Below are 22,088 nucleotides of genomic sequence, written 5' to 3'. Positions count from 1 at the left end.
ACTGTGATGAACACATCATCAAAACCTTTTAAAACATGTGAATCATCTTCTCTGAAATGGAAATAAGTAATCTGTGGGAGCTATGGCTTCCTGTCATTCAACAGGAAACCTCTACTCCCCACAGAGCAGCAAGGATTATCCTCTTTGCCTTACGATTCTGGTTCAAATTCATAGCCTGCGTCAATTGTCAAGACATGTATTATACAAGATGTGTGCACTGAGGGGTGTCTGTGCCAAGCCTTGCTGGCACTAAATGATCATTCTGTTTATTTAGAATATATTTGATATGAAATTAATCCTTTAGACCTCTATGCTTTGTGATTATCTGACCAGCTGTCAAACTGCTGTTTTGGGGAAGATTACTGATCTGTCAACAATGTCATGAGCATGCATTCCTCATTTTTAGAGTTAGCCTGCAGGTCTTTTGACAATGCTGACAGTGAAGTACTCAGCACTCGGGCAGGTGGCGAGGAGGCTTCAGTCCAACAGCACTGCTTGCAGCTCTGCCACGGTTGAGAGGGACCATATGTCTCTTCTCTCTAGAGTCTGTCCCAGCACAGCACTGCCAAGCCGTTAGGCTGCCCATCCCACATATGTGTCTTAATACTGTTAAGCACATGGTCTTCAGGGGGTTGAGACATTGCTGTAAATCAGTTTGTGAACCATTGTTTGTCTACGTGAACAACAGAGAAATGGCCCCAGGTTCACAGGGTGGCGTTATTCCCCCAAGGACTTACACTTTCTTTAGAGGGGTAGCTTGCCTCTTGTGGCAATTTTAATCAGTTAATCTCTATGCATAATGCCAACCTATTTATGAAACGCAGTTTGTGAACCATGTTTGCTGAATGGGCACAACTTACAACTGAAGATTTGCCTGAAATGATGCAAATTAACTATTGACAAAACCACACAAAATCCTTATTAATAAATAATAATAAAAGAGTATTGTTTGTAATGAAGTCACGCCACACCAGTAGCGCCGCTGGTGAGCTGATCTCCGCGTGCTTCCGCTTACTGTTACCACGGAAACATTGTAACCAATCAGAGACGATTTAGTAAGGGGCCGACCAAACAGTAGCCAATCAGAGGCGATTTAGCAAGGGGCCGAGGAAACAGTAGCCAATCAGAGAGTCTGTTGTTTAACAGTCAATCGGTTTGAAACGGCAAAGCAAGCGTTTTCTAACTGACGGAGTAACTTGGGAAACGAGAGTGTGGTAGCCTGCATAAACATATAAAACAGGTAAATATGTCCGCACCATACTGCACATATATTGTCTGCGTAATGTTAGATACGTTATCTTATAGTTATATTTTAGTGATAGAAACTACAAAACAGCACGAACGTCACTTGCTCGAATGAGTTGTGTAACGTTTAACTTAGCTGTGCAGCCAGAAGGACGCGTGTGTCTCAGTTGTAATGTTACGCTAATTTATGTTAGCGAGATATTCGTATATGTATATGTTTGCCAGAAACAGCGTACGTTAACTGAAAGTTACACTAACTTATATTATCGTCCTTTTTCAGTCTCCTGTTTTGTAGGCTGATTTAAAGATTTTGTGTACATTTTGCCTGCAAAACCACTGTCAAATATGTTGTAAAATGTAGTTTTAATGTATTTATTTTGTCTAGATGTCTTCAGACGAAGAGGAACCAACCAGTCCTGTTCTGCCCAAGGACTCTGATCCGGGTAGCTCCGTCTCCTCTGATCTTCAGGTATAAAACACATTCATAACGTAACCTATATGTCTTCATGCACTTGTCATATCTCTCAGATAGGAACAGAAGGACAGTGTGTAGCACATCTTCACAGTTAAGTCGGTGTTAGCAAGCAGCACATGCAATCAGACAAGTTTTAAACAGGCTCCGAGTTTCAATAAATAATTTAAACCCCTTATTTGGAAGTGTAAACAAAGGTAGGCATGCCATAAATGTATATTTAAACTGCCCTTTGCATTGTAAAATGAAATGTTCACTATTTTAAGTATGGTAGATCATTAAAGCTGAAGCCAGAGGTAGCTCTGACAAATGTAATGGATGTTTGCAACAGGCAGTTTGAGTACTTACTATAACATTCACCATAGTTTTCACTTCCCAGTGAGTGATTTGGATACTATTGTTAAAATACACTTGAGCTGACAGTTTTTGTTTTTTATTGTTTATGGATCAACAGGATGAGTATGAGGAGCTGCTCCGCTATGCGGTTATCACCCCTAAGCTTGACAGACTCACCAGCGCTCACTTGCAGCGAAGCGCCTCACATCTGTCTGAAGAGGGTCGGACTTCCCAGAGAAAAGAGAACACAAAATCACTGCGCCCAGCAGGTATCGTGGTATCTTATCTCTGTTGTATGCAAGAAACATTCATACACACATGTCGTGTACATCCACAGAAAGATGATCAAACTGAAATGTCAATGACATAATCTGAATTAATAAACTTCATCGAGAAACTGCCCTCAGGAAACTATAGGTCTCTTTATGGTACATGTACCTGGTCATACTCAGAGCAGATAAGACTCTTTAACTCAACGCCTAGCATGTTTAATGACCGCACATTTCAGAAAAAAATCTGAGCATCTACATTCCTGATGAACACAGAGACACATCTACAGTAATTGTTCAGAAACAACTTAAAGAAACTTTTACTGTTTGGTTTTCATTTGTTCGAATCTTGTTCTTTAGTCATATAAAACTCATCTTTCAATACTGAATCATTATAGAGTGTCTTTATGCATTAATTATGTAGATCATAGTTGACCAAATCTCTAAATTTAAGACATCTGAGTTTATATAAGTTATGTATAGTTAAGTTTATGACTCTGTTTACAATTATTTGTGTTTCCTGCCATATGAACTGGATGTTGATTGTTCTGCCTGTAAGCTATTCACCCCCACCCCCTCTTGTCTCTCACACAGGACACTGTGTTGTTTAAATCATTTAATCGCCACCCATTTAAAAAAAAATTGGTGACCTCCTAAATTTGATCTTATGTTAAGTTGTGTTAGTTAAGCTAATGGTGTCTTATCATGGAAGCTGAATATTCATTATTTTGTTATTAATAATCTTAATAATAAATTCATTATTATTTATTAAAACTGCTCCAAGCAACAACGCTACACACTTGAGCCCTTCCAGAGACTGCTCCCATCACATGATCAGCTGTCAAAAGAGATTTGGCATCACAAGCCTCATATTTTCAGCTTGTAAACCAGTCTAGTTTAGGTGCATATGATACAAGTCTGTCAGATTGTTAGCTTTCTCCACATCTTAAACAGTCCACACACACACACACACGCGCACAGCTGCAGCTATCACTGGAGGGTTTAGTGCTTTAACTGTCATGGAGTAGTGCACAGGGATGTGGAAAGCAGACGGCCGATTGGTAATGATCTTCTGGCTCTCTGCCCGTACTGCTCTTTAGAGTGAAGGCTTTCTCGTCCCCCTGCAGGATTTAATTAAGATATTGACATAAATACATTCTTCGACGAGGAGTCACGCCTGTCTTATTCAGCATTCTTGCCACCACCTGTTCTGGTCTTAAACAGTCTTTTGTTTCAACTTTCACCTTTTTAATTTGACTCACTTATTCCAGGTAAAAATGTATTTAAGCAGCATCCTTTCTAGGTCTATTTACCATTTTGCCATCTTTCTCTGAATTACCCATCTTCTTTCAGATACTGCTACTGAAGCTAAAGATGGGAGGCATTCCAACAGGAGTGTGAGATCATCACAGTTCTCCCCCTTGATTGTTGAGCCCTCCATACGTTTAAGAACTTCTCATGGTAAATTTAATTAAAAATACAAAGAAACAAAATGATTAGGTTGGTCTGATATCTAACTGCATATTGTATTTCTCTTGATATCAAATGAGCTTAGAAATACAGCGACCAATTATTTTCTAGTGATATTCTGTCTGTCCTGCGTTCCTTTTTTCTTTGCCTTCTAGCCGAGGAGATGGCAGGTCGGTCATCTAGCAGGGTGTCAATGCTCTCAAACACTCCCTCAGACAGGTTACAGACAGTGTCTCAGAGGTCTAGGCCAAGCAGCCCGCACCCACCTGAGTCCGATGTGACAGAGATATTTATCTCAGAGGAAAACATAAGCAAGATGGAGAACATTCTGGACACGTGGAGCAACAATCTGAAGGTTAGTCTGCTTCCTTAAACTGTAGAACTGTCCTTTCACAATCAATCAATGTAATGACTCTTTTTGACTGCCTGCTTAAGAGCTGACCATAGATAATGTTGTAGGGCTATATATAGGACTCTGACTTAGCGGAGATAGAATAATAGGAACGGTGTGTTTCAGCAGTTAACAGCAAAATAGAAGCCAGCTGGCAGGTTTATTCTCAATAAATTGAAATGAGAATGCAAGCTAGTTGACAGTGGACAACTCTGTCGTAGAATGTCACCAGAGTATTACTTGAACCTTTGAAGAGCAATCTAGAAGGCAAATTCTGCTCTTTCTAACACACTGCTGTTTCTTACTGCACATCATTTCCAAAACCTTAAATGGTGCATGGTGGGAAATAATAAAATGTTTTAGTTTCAGATATATATATATATATATATATATATATATATATATATATATATATATATATATATATATATATATATATATATATATATATATATATATATCACATTCTCATGCAATTAAACAGTTAGACTTAGATGGATTAAATAGAGGAAAAACTGTGGACAATGTACAAGGCAATGGTGAGAATAGGATGACAGCTCTTCTCTTCATGGTGACCTTTTGATTATGTCTCCCAGTGGAATGATTTTGGAGGAGGTGAGTGGCTGGACATGGTCATCCTAACTGCTCTTTTCCTCTAAGATTGCACACCTAATTCTTGAAGGGCAGATGACAACCAATCACCTGCTATTAAGCTGTGTTGAGACTCTTGACTGAAGATAGGTGTACATATATTGATATTTACTAAAGCAGTGTAATTAACACATTATGACTGTCTTACCCTCTTTTTGTTAATTAGTCAAATGTGCTGACTGAGCTCAGGAAGTGGAAGCTGGCCTTCAGGGAGCAACACAAGCTGGAGATGAGGAAAGAGAGGGAGAGGTATGCAGCCCAGACAGCTGACCTGAGGTCAGAGCTAGACAGCCTGAAAGGGCTGCTGGACACCTATGAGACTTCCAACCAGAGAAAAGATGAGGTGATTACATGTGTATTTATTTGCTTTTGCCTCTACATAATGTGATTGTAGGTTGGACATGGATTAAATACCACATTTTTGTACAATTTTAGTGTAGGACTGGCTGGGCTTAATCCATGTCTGAGCTATCTCTCTATCTAATTCTCATTTGCTCATTCTGATCCTCATTCTTATGTACATTTAGAACACGAGGAACGCATTTATCTGCTTTTTAGACTGGCAAGCTTATTGTATAACATGTCCTCCCGCAGGTGATTGTGAACTTGAGCCAGGTGTTGGACAGACAAAAAGAAAACCATGAAAAAATGAAGGTCTTCACCCGCTGGAGAATCCAGCACACTGAGGCCAAAGAGGAGGTAAACTAATGGCATTGTGGTGTTTCCTAGAGGTTAAAAACTATTTACAGTGGAAGATTAGAGGCTAAATTGCATAGCCCCTTTCAATGCAAGTTTGCTTCTTAAAGTAATGTGTTTTGTTGAGGTGAACATAATATGAGCATCACATGTAATTATCTCATTTATAAACATTTTATTATCATCTTTGAATCTTCAGTCTGACTTTTAATTTAGTCTGTTTGTCAATCCATTAGTATAATTTAGTGTAATTCTATTTGGTTTTGCTTTTTGGATTTTCATATATGGGAATTTTAGGAAATGGATGTGAAATTACTGGTTGTGAATGTTTCTTAACATTGCTAGATTACTGTCAGTGCAGTTTATGATTTATGCAAATAATCACTCTGCATGAGCGACCGACCCATACATCACAATGTCAGTGCACACTGAACATGCATTATATGCTATATTTTACTAAATGTACATGTGTGAAACGTTGTCAGTGCACTGGTGATCTTGTCATACCATAATGCTTATCAAACTAGCAACGGCATTTTTTTATATGTATATATTTACAAAATAGCTGTGCCATTTGTTCAAAATGGAAAATATAGTGGATGTCTCGTATTGTTGTCCAAACCCTGACAAAGACAGTGCCCCACAAGAGGAAAAAGGTACTGCACAAGAATGATCAAGGGTGTAATTATTTCCTTGTGACTATTTTCATGGTATTGTGGTTCCCTGCTAGGCTCGCGCTGCTCAGGTAGCACAGCAGCACTACAACTTGCAGCTGAAGAAGAAGGTGTGGTTTGGCTGGCAGTCTCTGATCCAGAAACATTGGAAGGTCCAGGTAGAACGGGCTTGCCGTGCAAGGGCTGAAGAGGTCTGCACCCGTCTGTCTGCAGAGTATGAGGCCAAGCTGGCCGAGGTAAACAAGCAAGTGAAGGCCCCGCATATAAACACTGTGGTATGGTGATGTTGCATTGCTAAATTCATTGACATGTTTTACAGTAGGAATTATAGCACTCTGTAGTCAGCAAGATACATATTTTTCAACTGTTTCTTAAGTTAAATATAATAAATATATACAAATTGAACATTTCGATAAACAACAACCACACTACTCTTGATTAATAGATTAAGAATTCAAAGGTTAAATCGGAAAATGGTTGTTGTTGGTGCATCAAATGTATATCAAGGGTGCAACACAAAGGCATACGAATGAAAGCTATGAACATCATTTGTTTTTGTCAGCATCTTTATAAACTGATACATTAATTGTTTCTCTCTTCTACATCCTGTCTCCACAGCACTGTGTGGCTACAGAGAAGGCGCAGGCAGAGATTCAGAGACTGCGACTAGAGAGAGAGCGCTATGAAGAATCTATGAAGAAAGCCTTCATGAGGGGCGTGTGTGCTCTCAACATGGAGGCTCTCGGCATGTTTCACACTACAGAGGGACGGCCAGGGCAACCTTCAGTTCATGATCAGCATGGTCTGTAATAGAATAACCACACAAAGCTATTTTTAGAGAATACCCACCCTTTTTAAACAACTTTTAAAAGTGCACTGTTATCCTTATCACAAGCCATATAACTACCTAAATAGACCCCTTTTCTTTTAAACAAAGCATAAAAGCATCGCTGGCCTTGCCGCGCTGCTGTATCGATTCAACACATCAATCATGACAGAAACTAACTGGCAAAAGAAAGAAACACCATTTCTCCATAGAGTCCAGGCGTGTGCTATTGACAATTGTGCAGATTGGAGTGGAGTGGAGGGTGGTCTTTGTTCTTCTGGAAGTCATTCACTGGCTCATCTAATGGAGTGATGAGTCATGGGTTTGTGCTGAGTGCTAACTGAGGTATACTTTGCTCAGGTTATAACCTTGATGTGGCACTGAAAAATGTAGCTGGAAAAGTTAAATAGCCCTTTGCCACATTTATTAAATCATGAAATTGCTGTTATTTAGTCGTATGTTAGCGCTATGAAAAAATGGGGTAAAGGCTTGGACCAATTCAGGATATTAAAGTATACAACTAAAATGAATGTCCAATAGCACTAATCAGCCTAGTACTTGCCCTAAAAACGCATAGCATTACACGATTATCAGGATACATTCTTATTGGTTTTATGTTGTTCTCTGTGCTATTTTTGGTGAGTACATGGCTACTGGTGCTGGATCTCACTGCTTTTAGTTTGTGCAAATGAACCCTAACGTGGTCTTCTGCTCATCCATCTGCTTTCAGGTTTAATGAGTCTTGCAACCTGAAATGTGTTTCATTATGTGGCTGTCAAACTGGGGCTGGGCTGCTAATTGAATACTCGTTTCCTACTCTTTTCGCCAACCAGACTAACACAAAATACATTGATATGAAGTGCTATTGAGCCTTTTTAAGTATATGTACTGATAAGAGTTATACAATTAACGTTCAGTCTCCTTTTATTTTGTTAAAGCAAAGGTGTGTAGTGTCTCTGGCTTCTCTGTTAGATATGTTGTTTAAACCTATATAACATCGCCATTTCTCAATCATTAGTACTGAGAGCTATGAAGTGCAAGTGTTCAACCAAAAAGGAAATGTTAGATGGGTAGGCTTTTGATTCAAAGTATACTGGTCATCAAGATCATAGGTTCAATAGGAAAGATTCATCATAATTGTAAACTCCAGTCCAACATTTATCACAAAAATGTGTGATTTTCTGCAATAATAACAAACACGAAGCTTGTTAACACATATTGTGAGACTGACTAAATGTATGTATTTGTTTCTTTCTGTAGATATTCTGCCTCCCCAGGATGAGCCTACATTGGCTCAATTTCAATCATATCCCATCTCTTCCACACAGTTTAGTCCAGTCCACTTTGACCGCCCAGACCCTTCCCACAGCCAAGTAGAGGATATGGTGAGAGGACAATTTCTCATTAAAACCATAATAATAACCATAATAATAATAATTTTATTTTTATTTTCTTTAGATTTTTTTCTTTGTTGTTACTTTAAATCCCTGCAAATTCTGGCTTCTCGCTAAACTTTTCTTGTAGATTCCACTAAAACAGAAATATTCATATTCAGTAGTGGTGTTAAAATAGTGTTTGTATTTCCTTGTTCTCAGATGGGCTCTGGTGCCCCTGTGTCGAGGGCAGAAGTGATCCCTCCCACTACAGTAGTGCACAGCTCCCTCCCAATTGGGGGCACTGCAAGTTCCCACAAACAGGTTGGCATTATACGTACTGATCGGTTGGTTGACTATGGCACAAGTCATTACAAGTAATGATAATGTTCACCTTCACAACAGCCATGTGCAACTATGACTATACTTATATTATTGATTAAATTGTTATTAACACAGAATGACTCAAGTTTAGTAGAAAATAAGTCTCTACTACAGTTATCGCATTCATACATGACACAATAGTATTTGCTGTTTCAGGTGAGCAGTCGTGTCATCACAGCCGGTCAACAAAAACCCTCAAAGACTATAACGGCTCGCATCACTGCACGCACTGACGTTGGTAAGGCTGCACGCAGCAACCTCCAGGTGATGAGTGTGGCTCCACCCATGAGCTCTGTAATAGTTGAACGCCATCATCCTGTTACACAGGTATGGGACAGAGTGCATCACTATTGTATTACTATCTATGCAGTATTATGTGTATACCTTTAGTTATGTGAAGCTGAAAAAACATTTTCTTTTGTTTCTCTTTCGTTCTTTCAGCTCACTATCGGTCAGGCCATGGCTTCTAAGTTTCCTCGCTCCTCCCAACAGGGCCAAAGCACCACCAGAGACAGAAGCTCCTTCAGAACACACACCAGCACATGCCATGTACACTCTATTAAAGTAGTTGACTGACCACACACTTATATCTCTTAGAAGATGTTGCAACTATCCAAGAAATAGTTACGTGGCATTAATTCCAAGTCCATTTTATTTTTATATCTTGGAGTGGATTTGCCCTCGCTCTCTGCATTTGAAGTGAACATTAGATTTTTTTTCAACTTCCTATCATGAATGTGCATAATGTCTTGAGCAATAGGATTTTTCTCAGGAAAGTGCTTCATAGACACAGGAAACGTACGTGTAAATGTTTTTTATAATTACCAGCTTGACAGAGTTTAGAGTTACAAAATGGACATTTATTTCTATGAAAGAAATAACTGAACAGAATAGTTTCACCTGTGCATGATTTAAAATTGCAAGTATTTATTTTTAATTGTATTTTACTCTATTGAGACCGACCGTCCAAAACCACAGGTTGATTGTTTTAATACACCAAAGTCATATGTTACTGATCAAAATAAATTATTTTACTGCTCCAGTAGTTGAAAATGATGTAAATGTGTTCATCCTCATGAAATCCTGCAGCTCTTGCTGTTGGAATTCTCTGCCTCCATCCGAATAATATCTGTAAAACAAATTAACAATTTCCACGATAACATTTTGGCACATATCCCCAGCCAGCACACCTTTATGTTTATACATTCCTCAGTATTTTTGTTTGGTAAAACAAATGTTCTGAATGTACCTGCAGCTTTCCTGTTCCCTGTGAGGATGAGGCCCTGGTAGAGTTCTTTAGCAGTGCTCTTCTGAGCCAACTCCTCCCCGTGGAGCCAGATCAGCAGCATCCTGTTTCCATGCTCTTGATAGCTCTGCTGACCTGTGAAAAAAAACACACATAGCAAAACAATTGCACTAGTCTGTGCTTTGGAAGATACAATTGAAAAAAATACATAGTCCAATCTGATTGAAAACATTAAGCTATCCAAGGATTTTCCTTTCATTGCAAAATTTCCCTCAAACATTTTGGCTACAAAAAGCTTATTTTCTAAATGTTCAGAGAGTTGCCAAATGCACAGTCAAAAGCCTGTCCAGGCGGTGTGAGTTATAGCACCTGTCCACTGCTCCTCGATGGCCGACACTTGCTCCTTCGTGAAGCCCCAGTGTTCTGCAAGTCTTTTCCAGTCTCCTGCCTTCAGAAGCTTGTACGCCAGGCGCCAGGCCATGGAACGGAGCTGCTTGGTCTCGCCGCGGTGGTCGAGTTTAAACGTTAGGGGATTCTCGCTGTGAATGCTCTCATTAAGTTCTGGGTTTGCCTGAAAGGGCAATTAAATTATGTAAAGGCCACAAGCCTCAGTCAACGTGTTTTTTAGTAACAATAACATAACAGGAAATGATTCAGACATGCTCTTAATTAAATTATGGATAAATTGCCTGTCAAATTCTTCTGGGTTGCAAATCCTTTTTATTTCTTTTTTGACTTTGGATGCTTTAATAGTATTAGAGAGGATTGAACTAATCTAGATTTTGACATTGGAAAATTAATCATTTGTGATGAATGTAATTATTGATTTCAAGGCCTCAAACATGAATTATGGCACACATGACAATGGTACAAGTTTCAAGTAATTTAACCATTTCTCACCTTCCTCCAGGTGTAGTATCTTTCTGCTTTGATGATCATGTCCACAACAATCACCTCGTCTGCCCTGACTGCCACACCCAGAGCCGTCTTACCCTGCTACTCCGAATCCAACATGTACAACAAAAACGTAATACACAACTGTAAACTACGAGAGCATAAGTTAACATATATGGCAACGCCCCTTTTGTTAGCTCTAGAAATAAAGTTTGTGAAAAGTATTACCCTGTCCTGGAGGGTCAGATCCAGCCTGGCTTTCAGAAGCATTTCCACGACTTCTATTCTGGCCAACTCTGCAGCAAGGTGCATAGCAGTCTGGGACCTCTAACAGTTCATAGCATCAGACAGGACAACACAATGCAGCAATTATGTTCTCTATTTATTTTTCTCATATATAGTTTGACTTACATCTTATTTGACTTGAGACTAGCGCACCTTATCAGCGACATTAATGTTGCAGCCAGCCGCCAGTAGAGAATGGATGACAGGGATGTGACTGTTCTTCACTGCAAGGTGGATAGGAGCCTCTAGGTGCTGAGAGGAAAAATATTCTGTTTCACAACATGAGCCCAAAAAGTGAGCGAGTTAGCTTAGTAAAAAATATGCAAAATCCCAATAATATGTATCCAGGCTGAATATCTGCAGCACAGCTGATGTGTGTGACCAAAACACTTTACTGAGAGAGAGTACTACTGCCACCTAGCTTGTGTTTGCTTACCTGATTCTGGAAGTCCGTATGGGCTTTGTAATTTAAGAGGAGTTGGACGAGAGGCATGTCTCCTCTTTCTGAAACTGGATGGAGAGCGCTGCATTTGGCCTTCAAGAGAGGCATAGAGGGAGATTTAGCTGTTCAGCTGTTGGCAAAACATTATTTACCACATCAACTTTGATTGTGCCTATAGGATTAACCACATTAAATACACTATTACACTATCAACAACAGGGCACCAAGTCAGAGCTTTTAATATTTAGATACAACTTCATTTATGAGGGAAATTGCTGTGCAGCAGTTGCAATACAAAATACATATGTGTACATATAATTAGTGCAAATATAAAAGTCGAAGACAACAATAAGGTGTAAATAAAAAAACAATTGTGTGTATATATATATGTATATATTTGTGTTTGTGTGTGTGTGTATATATGTATATATATATATATATATATATATATATATATATATATATATATATATATATATATATATATATATATATACATATATACACACACAATGCCAAAATCGGGTTAGCAATAGGGATCAGTCTAGGTGGGGTTGCATAGAGATATATATGTACAATATAAAAGGAATATCTGATGTCTAAGAAATGTGCCAGTTAAAGTCAGAAAGGTGGCCTATTGTACCGTTGTAATGATGTTGGGGTCACAGCCGGCCTCTAGCATGATCAGGACACATTCTTCATGGCCGTTGTCTGCTGCCTGGTACAGAGCTGTCTCACAATTCTGCGAGACAAAAATAAAATACAAAAATCTAGTAGTGGTGCAAGATAACCAACAGACACAGAAAATGTCTTACTATGCTCACAAAATTTAAACAATGTTTTCAGGCCTGTAATCAGTTACGAATCAGAAAGGAACCGCCCTTGGATAATAAACAGGCATTTGTAACTGCATTGTTTATGCTGAAGTCTTTTAACATTTTAAATGATTTAATAACTATTAACTCAGTCATCTTTATTCAGATGATATCCATCTCCACTCCCAGTTGGAAGAATCCAGAAATACCAAGTAAATGTTATCAAGTATAACTGACGTTCAAGCCAAAACACACTTTTCTTTGTTATATAATAGTAACCAGTACATGTTTGATGCATCTTAGTTAATACAAAGTGGAGCAGCCACCCAGCAGTGGATTAGCCACTGAGCACACACTGTCACAACCCAAACTGTGATAGAGATGATGTTTACAGGGCTTGTGTACCATATTGACTTCATCCCGTGTATCGAAGCTCTGCAGCAGCGATTGTACGGCATCTGAGTGGCCGTTCTTGGCAGCCAAGTGCAAGGGCGTGTCCCCGCCCTGGCAGATGGGAGGGAAGGAAACAACCGGATCAAAGAGTATTGATCTTACTTGCAGTTGCAACACACAAATGTGCATTCAGACACATGTGAGCACAAATGGGACACAAACCAAAAACCTGAACAAGTCCACACACACCTTGTTGGCCTTCATGGTGCCCATGTCGTATGGCACAATTAGTATATCCATCATTTCAATACATCCATGCTCTGCCGCCAATGCAAATGCCCGTTGTCCTGACTGAAAAAAAGAATTGATGTCCAAACAATATTTACTTCATATACTGTGGTCGTCCCGAATAACATATCATTCGTGAACTATATTGATTTGTGTAAAATGGGTGTTGAGTAGATACCTGGTCATCTTTGTCTAGTTCTTTCATCTGCAGGTCATTAATTATATACTCTACAATTTCAGTGTGGTTGTTGATAGCAGCACAGTGCAGGATATTCAGTCCTTCCTTAGGTGGAAACAAGCAAGTTAATGTTTAATCAAGCAGTGTGGAATATAATAAATGTAGTTGAGTTGCAATAGGAAATAGAAGGATGTATAACATGATGGACAAGAGCATCTGGGCTGAGATAAGCATACACATGTTAGGTTTATAATCCAATATAATGGAATTGAATTGCCTTAGGGGGAGCATTTTTTTTAATAATCAAAATGAAGACAAATGGTCAAATTTACCAATTACTGAGACAAAGTAGAACAAAAATCTTCCTGCTTCTTTACCTCGTTCTCAATCTTCTGTTCAGCCCCGGCCTGCACTAATAATTTCAGGATGTCCAAACTGCCAAACCAGGCAGCTAAATGAATGGGCGCCACACCATGCTGCCAGACGCAACACAATAACAGAATGGGAAGTTGTTACTTAAGAGTTTTACATTAGCAATTGTCAGTGGCTCAAGTTTTCAGATGCAGTAGTTAAAACCCTCTCACCTTGTCCCTTTGGTCCACCTTGACCCTCCGCTGTAGAAGAAGCTGCACAGCTTCCTTGTTTTTGCCAGCTACAGCATAGTGAAGGGCAGTCCTGTTATCCTGAGTCAAACAACTTCTTCAGTATGTTTTCCATTAAATATGGGTTTCAATATCTGTTTGTGTGGTATTATACAATGCAGTATACTGAGATGCAGATTGAGTGTTTGTCTATTAGACCCACCACATTCCTTGCATTGGCATTCAGCCCTCTTGCAAGCGTCTTCATGGTCTCCACATCATTTCTCTTTGCTGCTTCCATAAACTGCTTCTCTGCATCAAGCACTGCACAACACAGCAGACAGGAAGGCTTTGCATATGGCTTTTTATATGTAATATACATAACAGCATGTTTAGGCTTGATACACATCTAGATGATGTGTGAGGAATATATAATGGCATCCGAGTTGCAACCTCAGCAGAAGCATACTATGTCAACGGCAGCCATCTCTGCTGGCCTAAACAGAATCGCAAAGTTATAGCTATTTTATAATTTAATATATAATTTATATATTTATAATTTGCCGAACAGCATACCGTCATGCGCGTATTTATGTATACGATATCAGACAGCAGGCCTAGCACGGCCCGCCACTGGTCAACCGAGATGAGTGTTTTATGTGCTGTGGTGGAGATTGCCTTGGTTTCAGCCTTAAGCAAATAGTGTGTTTCTTGTAAAGAAATAGGGCATACAGTCAGTCATGTATAACTAATCATTAACTCCAGCTTTAACAGTATAAACTTGAAGGCTCAGTCCTGAACAAGAGAAACTTTCTTTGAAATATTGCTTCGTAATCATAATAATTTGTATATATTCCATTTGTTTTCCACCTTTACTACATTTGTTATTCTTGCATACTCACACATCTCTTTGTTGTCGAAGCTGTTATCCATCTCTCTTTCGGTGTGCTTGTTCAATATGAAGTCAGCAAAACCCCTAATAGTCTCCTCTTTCATCCACTTCCGAGGGTCCAAATTTTCGGTTTTAGGCTGATGCTTCTTGATCAGCTCCCTCAAAGCCAATGCTCTTTTCTCCATTGGGAAGTTGCTTAAATTACCTCTTTGTTTGTCCAAGGTGGGTTTGGTCAACTAAATAACACTGAAAGTAAACCAAACCAGATACCCGAGGAAACAGATTCCACGAAAGATGTTAACCTTGTGCAGTTCCTGTCTTCAAATAAACAGCAGCAAGCCTTGAGGTGGAAGTCTCCTCCTGCTATTCTCTCAATGCCGCAGGGCTGATCCGTGTTTACTTTACCAGCTCACACCCTGGAGAAACTGCTGATATCTACAGAGACTGTTTAACAAGTCACACTTCACCTGTGTTCCACGACTAGTATGTGGCATGAATGTGGCTTCATTTATATTATGGTTTGAGAATGTTGTGCAATGTTTACACAAGATTAACATAAGGCGCTAATAGAAGTTTAACTTGTTTGTAGAGGGATGTTTGATTATACACGGGTTCTTTCGGAGCAATGTTTCACAGTCACACCTGAGGCACTAGTCTTCTTAGGTCACTGTGCAGCATGTTTTTTTTTTAATCTTTTTCTGTTTTTAAAGCAGCAACACTACAGTGTTAAACCTGTAAACCATTTCTTCATTACGCTAACATTGTTGGTTAAAAAGTGAGATTAATAATAATAATGAACTGTGGAAATACCACCACCCAAAGTGAAATTTCAGCAGAAAAGTAATTTATTTCTTATATAACTTTGATTCACACGATAGAAGGATTCTCTTATCTTCATTATTAAACATAGACAATTCTATCATTGGAAACATAATAAATACAACTGTAAATTACAGCAAATATATGAATAAAATAAATGAATGAAGAAACTCACAGAGGCAGGCACCTCAGTGCAGTGTAATACATAAATATCCTTATGATCAGTATACATACAGTGAAAAAAAAACATTACGCTTATCTTTAGTAACAAACAGGAAATAAAACTGGCATACATGTTTCCATTAGTTTGCCATAATTAGTTTGTCTTTTGTCATCTTTAATTACCCGTATAGTGTCTACCTTAAAAGACAAACAACGCATACATAGTGCAAATACTATATAAATTACAGATTTCTGAGGAGAACATTTTTATATGGCTTTGTGTGCAATAAAAAACTGCTCATTTGAGCAGAAGGGGTGTGGTGTTTTCCATTTCCTGAAGAAAAATATTCTCAGTTCTTCGTGCATGACCTGAAGAACTTGTCAATGGTGTTGTGAGACCCGAGGCATTTAGCCTTTTTAGAAGGAGGAGAGGAAGGAGAGTCCCGTCTGAAAGTCATTAAAAAAGCGTTCTACTTTACCGACAGTACATTACATGGAATATTAAGAGACAACAAGCAGCAACAGTCTGTAATCAAGCAGTCTCACCTTTTAGTTTTGCCTTTACTTGCTTGCATTGGCAGGAGACGGCTTCTATCTGTGAACAGAAATAGATATTCATGAACATAGAAAAAAAAACGCTCTGACAACATAAATGACATCCACCAAGGAGGTACACAATAGTCGCACCTCTTCAGGGATCTAGAGAATGCAATTTCTGAGGCTTGTTTAAGAGGAAACCGGGGTGCAGTTAATTGTGGAAAATGAAAAGGTGAGAAAGTAATTTAGCTATTTTCAAGGCAAAGGAAGCCCCACTGGCCGAAATGAGAAGTCTTTTCTCAGTGGGAATCGATACAAACTTAACAATAGATAACACTGACATCCTCCCAAATAGATATTCCATTAACTCCAAAAATGTCATACAGCCACTGTTTATAGGCATTACTAACAGGGTCATATCCGTCACCAGCACAGATTGGATCCAACAATGACCATACCCGGAACCCTGAAGTACACAAGGAACAAAATGGGTCATCAAAGTGGATATAATCAATATTTTGTATTAAAAAAAATATAATTTATTATTTTATAATACAAATATTTAAAGAATTATCAACTGAATCTGCAGCTCCTTTTGGCTTTCAGCTGCAGCAAGCAGTGGTTTTCAGCAGGAGAAACTCTAAAACCAACTGACTGTACACCGCCTGCTCAGCACCGGACAGCAGAGAAACAGTTAGTGAAAAAGCTGGTGTGGAGCATTTAGCGGCTAAAGACATATTTGTCTCAGGAGATGGTCAAAACCAAAAACATCGCTAGAGTGAGTCATCACACTCCAATTGAAGGCTCATGTTGCACTGAAACTGCTGGATGTTTGAATAAGAAAAAAGGTGTTGATACAGTACTGTTGTGCTCACAATTCATTTCTGCTGCCCCCAAGGGGCCGAACTAAATGTAGTACACACACTCACCTATGGCCTTGCTATTTATAACTGAAGGTGGATTTATGGGAGATGACGTCTGCCCCCCCAGCTCATGTAGGACCTCCTGGTTCAGGCAGAGGTCAACGTGGTGATTGAAGATAGTGAGGTCATCGCTATCCTGGGTCAGCTGACATACTGGGCAGATAAGGACGGGGCCTTTTTCATTACATGACTGAGGCGATCGCATTGTTACCGTTGTATTGTCAGCATTGATCAACAAAATCGTTTGAAGAGAATCGTTTTCCAAGTTGTGCTGGTCTTGTTGAGGATCAACTCTGTTCGACTCAAACTCTTCACACTCCTTCTGGCCATTTTCTAGGTCCATGTCTGACTCTGTGTCAGAAACTGTGCATTGGCTTTTACTTCTAGAGGCATCACTGAGACACTGGTCTATATGCGTGTTGAAGACATTCAAATCAGTGGTCTCCACCTGCCTGAAACACACTGGACAGGTGAGGCTCTCCGACACTGTGACACCACAGCCTGATGTGGATGCTTGGGCCTCTACGTGGGAAACAAAGTGATTTTCTGAGGGATCTGAGGCTGTAGAGTCACTCTTTTGTGCTTCTGTTAACGACTCGACACCCTTTTCAGCACATGTGCCTGTGGAAGTCATCACACAACCATTCTCCCCATGCACTTCCTTTTGTGTGCTTGCATTTTCTGCCTGGAGTTGCAGTCGTTTGGCATGAGCCCTTTGGAAGAAAGACTGTTTGTGTTCCTCACTCGTCTGACCCCCTTCAAACGCCCTCTGCTTACTCCCCCTGGGTACTTCCTCTTGTCTCTGGCACTTCTGTGCAAGGGGAAGACAAGCAATCGGCCCAGTTTGGAAGGAGTCATTGGAGAGATACTTTTTCACAAGTTTTTGATTCGTTCCTTGGGAAGAACCACTTGCGTTTGTCTTGCCTGGCTGTAGAAAGCCAACGATGCTCCTCTGCAGAGGCTTTTTATCATCCAAACTGACAAAGGCGGAGATTCTAACACCTACGAGGAGAAAAACAAATCATCGAGAGAAAACTTTAAAATGAATGCCAACTGTGTTTTTATTTCCAAATGCAGTGCGTTACGGATCATTTAGATTTATTTCAAGATAGTTATATCAAGTTATATTGCTATATCTAATTACCCATGAGTCTCAATCTGAGTAGCTGGGGGCTTTCATTGTGGATTTCCGTTTTCAGTAGGTCCTTAGCAACAGCAAAAATCTCATCCACTGTTGCAACAGCATACGGTAGCGTCAGCGCCCTGGTTTTTACCTCAAAGTTCACGTTCTTCAGCTTCAGTGTTACCGTTTTACCCTGAAGGAAAATGAAGAAAATACACAGTTGAATTCATATCAGGGAACTCAGTTACGGTCATCATGTCTACTGTCAAACAACCTCTTAATTATAAGCATAATCAATGACCCCGTGGAAAGGCCATAGACGAGAAATAGACATCTGTATACTCTGTCATATCACTTGTCAGAATGCCTTTTGTGAGTAAAACACCACAAAGTGCTTTCTTAGTAATGTGATCATCTCCCAGGGAGACATTTCCAAGGCTGATAGGAGCCCCGTCTCCTTAATGGCCCTCTATTTCCTCCAGCTATCAAGGCCACATCAGGACCCAGGCAGGGGGGTGATGGTTGTGCCAAGTCAACCAGACTTTTCTCTATCAATTCACAAATGAATGAACAGGTTGAGGTAATTGTATGAGATTCTGTCTAGAGTAAGGGGGATTCGAGTGAGGCCGAGAATAAGACAATATTTTGTTGTTGTTGTTATTACCCTTTTCTCTCGATCCATTTATGTGGTGTCTGTTTCTGTGCAAATATCCCCAGTGCTTGTTTTATTTCGCTTCTATTGGCTCAGTCTGAGACAATCACATGGAGTTTTAAGACAAGATCCATCCAAGCAATGTCTCAACAGCATACAGTGTAACCCCATGTATTGTTGATGTAACCAGAACAGGTAGCCAACTATGTGATCAAGACAACCCACTTCTTCATAAGATATGCACAGAGGTCGGGTCATGTTGCAAAATATAAAAAAAGCAACCCTCATTCACTACCTTTAGACCTTCTTTCTTTATGTCTTCTGCTAAGTCTTCACAGAGCTCCCTGCAAAAAGACAACTGCTCCTCAACATTACTCAGTTCTTTGAATGTCCTGTAAAGATTAGGTGGGACAAAGAGGAAATGAGAGAGATGAGAGGATGGACAAAAAAATAATAATAAATAAATAAATAAATCAGCAATCAACTTATGTCTCATTAAAACCATACCTTTCTGTGCTTATGCTTTTCCTTTCTTCATGTCTGTATAAAAGCAAAGACAGTGAGTGTTAGCTGGATTCTTTTCTTTCTTAATCAATTGTGTTGAGTTTTATCAAACAGACAGTGAAGTACCTAGGTATAGATGTGGAGCCCAGACCCAAAGAAACATGCATGAGGTGATGCCAGGCCGTCTCCGAGAACAACAACGACAGCAACCCCATCTGCTGGCCAAGATGAGAACAGCTACTGACGCCAAGAGCATTCAGCATCTTCTCACTCACTTTCCCGATGCCAGACACCTGGAAAGGATACACAAACACATGTTTTACGGTCTTTAAATATTAATGATTTACTTTCATTCATCCATCCATCTTTCCCCGTTATGCAGTACATCATTAGTCCCTTTACACCCATCTGTCAGCCTGTAATATTACAAAAACACATGATTGAACATCTTTCCGTAATTTCCGTAATTATTCACCAAATCTACTCCAAGACCCTCTGTATATGGTTTAGTTTGAGCAATGTGTGCCGTACTTTGCGAACTGGGAGATTCTGGACAAACTCCATGACTGCCTCTCTAGTGGAGGGGAGTCTGTATTGGCCGTTGGGCTTGTTCTTGTCACTGCACACCTTGGCAAGCATCGTGTTTGGAGCAATTCCTAGAAGAGTAAATAGACTTTTATTATTATTGTTGAGCAGTTTGTTATTGTAGAATGAAGAATTAATTATACTTTTATATAATCGTAGAGTTTCTGGTTTTATTCAGAAAGTGGGAAAGAGAGGGAACAAATAACTTTCATTGAATACTTAAAATTTTCCTGTGAAACTCAAACGGCAAATGTTTAACAATATTAAGACACTGACGAAAAGGGGTAATGTTTTATTAATCACTTCAGAAAGGCTCTTTCACTTACCTGCACTGGCAGTCAGCATGGTCTTCTGCTCAATGCGGAAGCGCATCTCTCTCACAGCCTCCTCAAGAGACGTGCCAAACACCTCAAACGCATTAGCAGCAGCATTGACACCTTCAGAGTCCAATAAGCAGAGAGAGATGTTCGGGCTGTCCTCAAACAGGATTGGAGAGAGGTCTTCTTTCTCTGGCAGTGGCACCTGGGGAAGCTCAATCTGCTCTTCACCTTTACAGAAAAGAACAATAACTTGATGGATTCTAGTGTATGAAACTTGGATCATGGAACAGTGTTCCCTGTCATATTATGTATACAGTAAATGTGCCAAAAGTTGCAGTTACAAAAACCCATCACAGCATATGATCATTCTACATTTCTGCATAATTAAGTCCTGCCTGTAGCGGCGCTGCTGGCACGGAAGTGATGTGTACGAGAGGATTCTGGCCAGCTCTGTCTCTGCTCCAGGTGGTCTGTAAAATCCAGATAAGCTTCATCCAGGCTCATCGGCTGGAAGTGAGGGTCATAGTCTGCAAAAACCTCCCGGATCTAGCAGAGAGATACAAATTCATAAGCACCTGTTGGTTGAAGCAAAGGGCCCACAACACAGTCACATAGCATTTGTTTTCATGCAAGTTTCAAGACGTATTCATCTCTTTTTGTGTGTGTTTTGCCATCAATCTTACCTCATTACTCACAGCTCTGTATTGGGCAAAATTGGTTGGAACAATAACTAAGTTGGGGCAGAGTTTCTTTGCAATGAACCCAGGCATGGCAGCTCGAACCCCATACTTCCTGGCATGGTAGTTAGACGTTGACTGCAAGAGAAAGGGTGAGATCTATATGAAACACTTTAAATTTGTCTTGAAGTAATTCATAAAACATTGGCATTGGTTTTAAATAGCCATGATTTCTAATATGACAGTAAAGTACAGTTTATTTAATTTATCATTTTAAGAATTTATTGATATATAAAATACACATATGAAGAATTATTCCTCCACTGTGATTTGTGAAAATGTAGTTTTGCTGCATTATACTGAGGGGATCATGGTTAGGAGATTCACAATAATGATTTCCAGTACGTTATAAATATATAAAACAGACTGTAATTGTTTGATATGGGTTAGTGATGAATTGTATAACAGAAAAAGTGTACTGTGTGAACAGTAACCTAAAATGTTCTATTACTTTTCTTCTATTCCTATCCTGTCTTTCTTGGATTAAAGTGTGCTTCACTATTCAATTTAATGATCTAACAAATGACTGCCAAATTGTGTACATTTTTCCATATTTTAACCCACCAGCATGCTCATGGATCCTACAGCCATGGGCTTGTCCTTGAGCTCAGGACAGTCTCTCATCTCCACAGCAGCGTAGAAAGCATCCATGTCTACGTGTACAATCACACGGCTGAGATCACGACTCCTTTCAAGCTCGGTGGCCATCCTCTCCACCTATAAATAAATGTAATAAAGAACACTTAAGTAGTGTGATATTTAGATTGTAGCCTTTTCAATTCATAGCAGATCAAATTTGTCTGCACATGCATTTTTTAATGACCTGATACCAAACCATACATCCATGTTTTACCTGAGCTTGTGCTTTCTTTAGCTGTTGTTCTGTGATCTGTGCCTTTTGGAGCATCATTTTCTCGATGCGGTG

At 39.6% G+C, this 22,088-nt stretch overlaps 3 protein-coding genes across 3 annotated transcripts; 1 reads left to right on the top strand and 2 right to left on the bottom strand.

Moving 5' to 3' along the window:
* Nucleotides 1–1,188: 1,188 nt before the first annotated feature.
* poc5 (POC5 centriolar protein homolog (Chlamydomonas)) lies at nt 1,189–9,363 on the top strand (the record flags this gene model as incomplete). Its single annotated transcript, XM_079222647.1, has 13 exons — nt 1,189–1,240; nt 1,631–1,714; nt 2,172–2,322; nt 3,676–3,783; nt 3,948–4,147; nt 5,001–5,177; nt 5,429–5,533; nt 6,261–6,440; nt 6,823–7,006; nt 8,291–8,415; nt 8,626–8,727; nt 8,944–9,114; nt 9,229–9,363. The coding sequence occupies exons 2-13, from the start codon at nt 1,631–1,633 to the stop codon at nt 9,361–9,363; spliced, it is 1,722 nt and encodes a 573-aa protein (XP_079078773.1). The 5' UTR covers nt 1,189–1,240.
* Nucleotides 9,364–9,595: 232 nt separating this feature from the next.
* On the bottom strand, nt 9,596–14,986 carry ankdd1b (ankyrin repeat and death domain containing 1B; the record flags this gene model as incomplete). Its single annotated transcript, XM_079222646.1, has 15 exons — nt 9,596–9,916; nt 10,037–10,168; nt 10,403–10,604; nt 10,934–11,029; nt 11,156–11,254; nt 11,366–11,464; nt 11,649–11,747; nt 12,298–12,396; nt 12,875–12,973; nt 13,112–13,213; nt 13,329–13,433; nt 13,706–13,804; nt 13,913–14,011; nt 14,133–14,233; nt 14,812–14,986. The coding sequence occupies 15 exons, from the start codon at nt 14,984–14,986 to the stop codon at nt 9,861–9,863; spliced, it is 1,662 nt and encodes a 553-aa protein (XP_079078772.1). The 3' UTR covers nt 9,596–9,860.
* A 648-nt stretch (nt 14,987–15,634) lies between these two features.
* polk (polymerase (DNA directed) kappa) lies at nt 15,635–22,088 on the bottom strand. The gene is made up of 13 exons (XM_079221695.1): nt 22,017–22,088; nt 21,728–21,880; nt 21,110–21,241; nt 20,822–20,972; nt 20,433–20,654; nt 20,053–20,177; nt 19,648–19,814; nt 19,525–19,557; nt 19,313–19,409; nt 18,387–18,558; nt 17,249–18,244; nt 16,329–16,377; nt 15,635–16,229 (listed from the first exon to the last, which is right to left on the bottom strand). The coding sequence occupies exons 1-13, from the start codon at nt 22,071–22,073 to the stop codon at nt 16,133–16,135; spliced, it is 2,451 nt and encodes an 816-aa protein (XP_079077821.1). The 5' UTR covers nt 22,074–22,088; the 3' UTR covers nt 15,635–16,132.

This window comes from Taurulus bubalis (assembly GCF_910589615.1).
Source record: "Taurulus bubalis genome assembly, chromosome: 8".
NCBI lineage: Eukaryota > Metazoa > Chordata > Actinopteri > Perciformes > Cottidae > Taurulus > Taurulus bubalis.
Note: the sequence above shows the minus strand (reverse complement) of the source record. Positions and strands in the feature narration are given on the sequence as shown.

Coding starts and splice junctions, on each gene's coding strand:
- polk (XM_079221695.1), bottom strand. CDS start 22,073: ATGATGCTCCAAAAGGCACAGATCACAGAACAACAGCTAAAGAAAGCA. Junction 21,881..22,016: donor TAAAGAAAGCACAAGCTCAG/GTAAAACATGGA, acceptor ATTTATTTATAG/GTGGAGAGGATGGCCACCGA. Junction 19,558..19,647: donor GGCTCCACATCTATACCTAG/GTACTTCACTGT, acceptor GCTTTTATACAG/ACATGAAGAAAGGAAAAGCA.